Here is a 7,126-nt window from a genome sequence, read left to right as displayed (position 1 = left end):
CTGAACCTAAAACCTGGCATCAAACTCTTGCCTTCATTTAAATTACATATTTATTGGAAAGAGATTATATAAAGAGGTATGAGTCATTTCATTTTTCTTACCATTTGGTGTTACTCCCTATCAAATAACTGCACCAAAGTTAGGCAAATAGGCACCCTTACTAAGGTTTGCGGCTTAATATTTTGCCAAGAAAGAAAATTAATTAAATGTAACTTAAATGCATTTACCCAACAAATAATCATTGAACACCCACTCAATAATTCCAGGTACTAGTCTAGTCATGCTGTATAGGGACAAACATGAAAGATGCTTCCTCATAATACACAAGAGATTTAAGACGCTGTTTATTTTCATACAAAGAAGTGATAACAAATTTAATATGGACATTTATGAAGTTTTAAAGTAAAACATTAAAATGACAAAAAGAACACTCACAGAATATCAGACTTATATCACGAGCTTGGAGAAAAGTGTAAAGCAGCATTGCTAATACTTGTCTAAAGATTACTCATACACATACAAATACCGTGGAACTGGTTTTGTTTTTAATCAGAACTTTTGAGTGTAGGAAGACTAGCAACATGCTAGAAGAAACTTCTACCAAGTAAAAGGAACTAAGAATGTTTAGAGAAATACGTAGGTGGCAGGATTCACCAGGCCCTGCTCCTTTTGCTTATGGACAGAGCTAAAACAACAATGTGAGGCTACAAAACCATGCATCTGTTTCTGATTTACTGTCTTGGTCTTGTCCTAGTTGGAGTCATTTCTAGATCATATGCTACAGACTTCAGAAAGTTATAGAAGGAATTTACACAAAGGGTGAATACATAATTAAATACACACATATAAAAACACACCAACAGAATATAGATAAGGAACATGTACAAAAATTCTGATTAGAAAGAAATTACCAATGACTCTTTTATTTTGCTATTTGTGCTACTCACCCCACCAGCTGACAATGTTATTACTGTTAATTTCAGGATGTCATAAGTCCATCCCTTGATTTGTCCCTGGTTCCCTACTAGAGTGATATTGGCCTTCTCTAAATCTAGAACTAGAAATGAATCTAGAAACTATTCTCTATTTGCTTTCACAAAGTAGCATTAAATTTTCTTGTGTGAAACGTGTTACCTTCCTCAAAGAATTACTTCAGTAGGGCCCGAGATAGAATCTGCTTAAGAGCTAGGGCACAGCATAATGTGTTAAATTTAAAAGGGCATTTTATGCATGGTATAAGTTTAAATCGAAATTCTAAACCACTGACATCGGTTTTCTAGTCATCTTTCTTGTCTTATAATAGCTATGTACACAATTTCCAAATAAATTTTTGCTTATCCTTTTGAATTATTTTCCATATATTATTGTTAAATTTTTAAAACACTCAAAACAGAGGTCAAGGACAACGCATTCTTTTAGTTCATTTTCTTCTGAGAAAAAAAAGTTTGCAGGTCAAATTAAGCTCAAATTATTCTGTAATCACTTTTCTGAACCTTATTTTTATAATTTTCTCGCCCAACTTGCTGTTGCTTTTCTAAGATGTCTTTTTACTCTAAATATCTAAAGTGTCATTATTTACTAAATATTTGCCTTAGCACTGACCTCTGTGGTAACTCTGTTGAAAATCTTGCTATAATTTGACACAGCATTAACTACTTATGATTACTTATCTAGTACATAGGTGATATCTACCTTTCAGAAAAGCAGACAGTTCAAACACATAATCTGACAAAATTAGGATGGAGGCAACATCAGTTCTAAGAACACAGTTAAAAATCTGAATAGAATTGACGTTTCTATTAGCTAGTGTTCTTTAAAGACCACAGGCAGCACACACAATTGTAGGCGGAAACAATACATCTACAGACACTGGCAGACAGCATTATCCGCCAAATTTGGCCACAGTTTCTTAAGATAAATAACTTTTCGGTGACGTGCAGGGCTGAAATTACATAAACAGCAGAAATTACTAAGTCCTAAGCCTATGAGTTTTGTGGGTTTCAAGATTTTATGCAATCAATATTCTGACATCTATAACACCATTTTGTTTCCAAAATGCAGATGCCAGAAACATGAGATTAACATCACTTGATGACTTTTGTTCAGATTTTGAAATAAACTAAGTTTACTTCTCTGGAATAACCATTCTTGAGCCATATTTTTATTCAGGTCATTAAGACAACCATAATCATCTCCTTATAAGGAAACATTTCATTAAAAATGCTATAGAGTTGAAGCCTATTTTGAAAACCAATACTTGTAACTTGTTATAGTAATAGTTCTAAATGTCTAGGATTAAATGAAAACACCCTTAACAGTTTAATTTCAAGAATCTGTACAATAAGAATTTTAAAAAGCTGACATTGAAAAATAGCTGAATATTCTGGTAACCTCCATAAAAGAAAGTGGTATTAACTATTTACCTTCTTAATCTTTCCCTTAAAATGACCATTTTACCTAATTAAAATCTTTTAGGGAAATATCTGTCATTATAAAATGGTATTTGGAAGGCCGAAAAATCTAAATGATATGTGTATGGAAGTTCCTTGATAATTTTACCTAGATAGAACCCCAAACTGAGGCAATATTCTCTAGTGGGACTAAAATTACCTGAGAACTAATTTGTAATACTGGATATGTTTTTAAAAAACATTAGCCTCCTTTACCTCTCCTTGTGTATCAACCAAGTGCTAGTCTAAAAGTGACATTAATGAGAATTTGAAAAATAGCCAGCCCTGAATATTAATTTTTCTTAGAGAATTTCTCCTTCCTTGCACTTCCTTTGGGTAATTAAATTTTTCTTCATGTTAATTTTTTAAGAATGTTAACTTGATTGTGAGTCACATTTAGAAAATTTTGTTTAGCTAAGACTTCATTTTAGTTACTGAGATGGTTTACTGCTTTATTACGTGTAACAAACATCCTATAAATGAAGTCAACAAGCTCCTCTTCTATTAAAAAAAATCTACTTCTATCTTCTATATATTACTTGAGCAAGAGAATTTTTAAAAAATCTACTACCTACTATTTGCTGAAGAGAGAGCATTCATCAATCTCACCAGGAAAATACTTCCAGTGGTCAATACTTATTTTAAGAAAAGGTCTTTTTCAAATGAGTAGCCTGACATAAAAAATATAAAAAGATAACTTTATTAAACATATAAATTCAAGAACATTGAAGTTTGTTTTTTTAAAAGACTACAGCATAAGATGAGAGAGTAGATCAATGGTAATGGTTCATATATATACTGTACTTACCAAACAGAGCAGGTAGATGTACGGACTTCCATGTTCAAAATAACCAAATAAATGTTATATATCATTAAGCTGTTTTTATGACTACTATGACTACTAAATGAGAAACTTCTCAGGTCAATATTCTCAGACTTATTTCTCATAGGAAGTGTGATATGCTGTCATTGATATATATCATTTTGGAATATAATAATACATAAACCTCTCTCTTTTGTCCTTTCCTACTTTGCCTACTTCATTATCTCTCTTCCCATCTCAACCAAGACTCTGGTAATTAACCTCTCTGGACAAGACCAACTTAGTCAAAATAGAATATAGAGATCTGGATGGCTCTAGGCAGAGGAAAAATCTCCAATAGTAGTCTCAATTCTGTGTTCACTTTTCCTTTTAGCAGCTACCTAATTATACTGAAGATGGTGTGAAAAAAAACATTCAGAGAATAACAAAAAATTTTGGACTATCAATCATCACTTTGGTCCTGTGGCTTCCCTTTATCAACCAATGCATGCATTATTTTAAGTTTTCAACTGTAAACACACAATATTTAACAAAGCACCCAGAAACCTTGTGGAAAGCACCATGTAATTTGTAAAGTGGAGGTAGAGAAGGCAGAAAAATCAAGAGAGACCATTAAGAAAAACATGGCAATTCTCACAATAAATTCACAAAATACTTTAAAAAATGAATAAATTAAATTTAACTTTAAGTGATATCCCCCCAAACATTTTCTCATTAATTGTTTTAGTGTTCATAAAAGGAAGAAATTATGCCTCTTGAAGTGGACATTATTTTCTTAACATACAGAATGGTTAGAGCACCAGCACCAGGTTGAATCTTCCAAAAGTACACACAGCTCATAGTTCAAATAAACCAATAAAGAAAGCTTTTTGACTCACTGAATCTCTAAAACACCCATTAATTGTAAGACTTGCACTTTGAACTCCTACGTACTAGTCCAAAAATGCTCCTTTTTCTGCATATGGCAGTGACAAGTAATTAGGGAAACTAAGAGCTGATTCTCCTTGCGCAACTCTAACTCAAAGATCATGTTGTTAGTCCAAAGAACTACTCCAGGCATCTTAAGTAATCTTAATCCATATTTTAGAATCTGCCAAGAGAAGAAAAACTAAAATTTTAAAATAAATTATTCATCCTGCCCTGGTCTCTAATCAAGAACTTATGGCTATACAAAGAACTCTTTCACCCCACCTCACAATACACAACAGCAAACATTAAATGAAGAACAATAATCACAAACTCATATCTTTAAAAAAAGGATGCAACAAAGCTGCTTCTGCCGTTATTCTTGAAGCTGGATTTAGATCTAGAAGTTTATCCAGCAGGTCATAAGCTTCATCAGGTACCTCGTCCCAGCCTTCTAGATTGGTAGTATGCACATCAAAACGACCCCCACAGGCATTTCTGTTCCCTTTATACAATGAATTCCCCGACTGCTGTGCTTGAGGTGTCTGTGTGAGGTGAGAAGCTTTATGGACAGTCTTCTCCGAACAAGTTGGGTCATGAGAAGCAGGCCCTTGTATATCACTTGCTAATTTAGGAGTGTTAGATTCTTTACCTCTGAGCTTCTCACAGAGCTTTCTCAAGTCTTGTGCTGGGACTTCTTTGCTACACAATATTGACTTGCCTAAAAGAGAAAAAATACACATATTTTATATTATTTGAATAAATCAGAAGCCTCTCTCACGAGAAACATCCAAGTCCAAGCATGTACTTTGTGGATGTATTTACACTGAAGATGAGATAGAGTACCACATGCTATTTTAAGTTGTTTTGCACTACATAGTTGAAGCTCAAATCATAAAGTGAGAGACAGTAAGTACAAACCAGTGACTTACTAAAGTAAGGACTCATTTCACTCTGCCAACTTCTTTAGCTTCATTGTATCCTTCTGTAATCCTTAATCAACTGCAGCTTCCATTCCCTCTCCCCATACTAAGCTTCTATATGCTTTTGACTTCATGGTTTCCGTCTTTGCCTAGGATGCCTCACATTCCCGCATGTGCCCAGGATACTACACTTAGCTCAAAAATTGCCTCTGTGAGGTTTAACACTCTCAGAGACCTGATTATTCTAAACTTCTGTTGTATCCAACGAAGATTTCTATTACTTTTGCTATCCTATACTATAACTGATAAAACATATGTCTGTCTCGCCTACTAGACTATGAGCTCTTTAAAGATAGGGACCAACTTATTTACCTTTGAATCCCCAAAACCAAGACAATGTTTGGTACATACTGGGTTCTCAATTAACGTCTGCTGGACTGGACAAAGGCATTATTCGGCATCTCACGTAACTATTCAACTATCACATCCTGACAGATGCTTTTCTTGACCAACTTATCTGAAATAGCTGAGCCCTCTTCACTTCCTTTCCCCTTTTTCTCAATACTACTGAGTCTATTTTTTATTTTGTCCTCCTCATTAGAATTTAAGCTCTATAAGGACAGAGACGCTATAATAGTACCTAGCATATATAAAATCACTTGTTTTTTTAAACTAACAATTCTGGACCATATACACATATTTTTCTGAATCATGTTGTCCAGGAAGGGGTGGGGGTGAGACAAGCATATATATATTTCTTGAAGTTCCTCAGATAATTCCAATTGCATCTCTGATTAAGACCCATTGATCTTGGGATTGGGCTCAAGGCAGCTAAGCTACTTTTGAGGTGGGCTGACTGAAATTTTGTCCCAAAGGGGTGTTCTATATTGTGTGGTAGCACACTGACACAATCATACCCATGCACTTTGGAAAGTATTAACCATAATTGTGCATGGAGAATAAACACAAGGTGGGCATTTGATTTCAAGCTGTTGGCTAAAGCAAGGCTGAAGTAATTCTCAAGTGCCTCACAAAGTACACGGTATATCCCAGTCTTGAACTAGAAGAACTTTGTGGAGCTAAGGAGATGACTTCCCACGTCCAATATATGCTTATAGTAATACTACATCAGTACAGGTGTTCTGTTCATCTCTTCTCTGCTGCCCGAACCCTAAGGCATCTGACAACACACATTCTATTATCTTTGTTACTGTCGTCCTTATTACTCTGTATTATAATGAACTCTTTACTTGTTACAATAGACTAAAACCATTTAAAGCCGGCCCAAGAGCACCTGACGCTTAATAAATAATCAATTAACAAATTAAAACATATTATTATTAGTATTTATGTAATAAAGTCAAACTACAACTATAGGGAGTTAAGATTTTATCCCTTGTTCTTTTAAGATTATAAAGTTAAACTTTAACCATTGGAGAAGTGTAGCACTTTGTGCTTGATAAGATTAAATAATTATATGTATAGAAGTGATGAAAATTATTTTCTTATATAATGCAATTAATTTTTAAACAACTGAGAAATTTTCTAATACCAGAGAACTTTATGAATATAGAATGTTTGTAAAGAGAATTTCATAATAATTTATAAAGTAATTTGTCAGATATAATCAAAGACATTTGTTTTGTTCTATAATATAAAACTGTTTACCAAAAGTTTTAGCAGCTTGGATAGTTTCTTTGGATCCACGAACTGTCATAATTTGAGCCAAAGCAGTTAAATCATCACTTGCTTTATAAAATGGATATCGTCCACTAAGCAAAGAAAGGAATATGACACCTGCAGACCACATGTCAATTGCTGTAATGGAAAACAAACTTTAAAAAAAAATCCCAAATCTATAATTTTATCATCTACATCAGTAGTTTTCAACCTTTACTGTACATTCAAATCATCCTGAGCTTTAAAAAAATTCTGATGACCAGGCCTACTATTTCATTATTAGAAAACACTAAATAAATGCATATTTTATAAGATCAAAAAACTCTTAAAATAGATGTAGGGAA

The 7,126-nt window shown here is 33.6% G+C and overlaps 1 protein-coding gene across 5 annotated transcripts in view; it reads right to left on the bottom strand.

The window, feature by feature from the left end:
- Positions 1–320: 320 nt before the first annotated feature.
- The window catches only part of CDC7 (cell division cycle 7), a 24,814-nt gene continuing 18,008 nt past the window's right edge, over positions 321–7,126 (bottom strand). For 4 of the 5 annotated variants that reach the window (XM_006919400.3, XM_006919401.3, XM_025051952.1 and 1 more), the window contains exons 11-12: positions 6,771–6,920; positions 321–4,900 (exon numbers count right to left, since the gene is read on the bottom strand). In XM_006919400.3, the coding sequence (XP_006919462.1) occupies positions 4,506–4,900; positions 6,771–6,920 (545 nt within the window). In that variant the 3' untranslated portion in view covers positions 321–4,505. The remainder of the gene's footprint in view (positions 4,901–6,770; positions 6,921–7,126) is intronic. The other variant, XM_006919402.3, reaches the window with a different exon arrangement.

The sequence above is a fragment of the Pteropus alecto genome, unplaced genomic scaffold (genome assembly GCF_000325575.1).
Source record: "Pteropus alecto unplaced genomic scaffold, ASM32557v1 scaffold25, whole genome shotgun sequence".
NCBI classification, from domain to species: Eukaryota; Metazoa; Chordata; class Mammalia; order Chiroptera; family Pteropodidae; genus Pteropus; species Pteropus alecto.
This window is presented reverse-complemented; position numbering and strand designations above follow the sequence as displayed.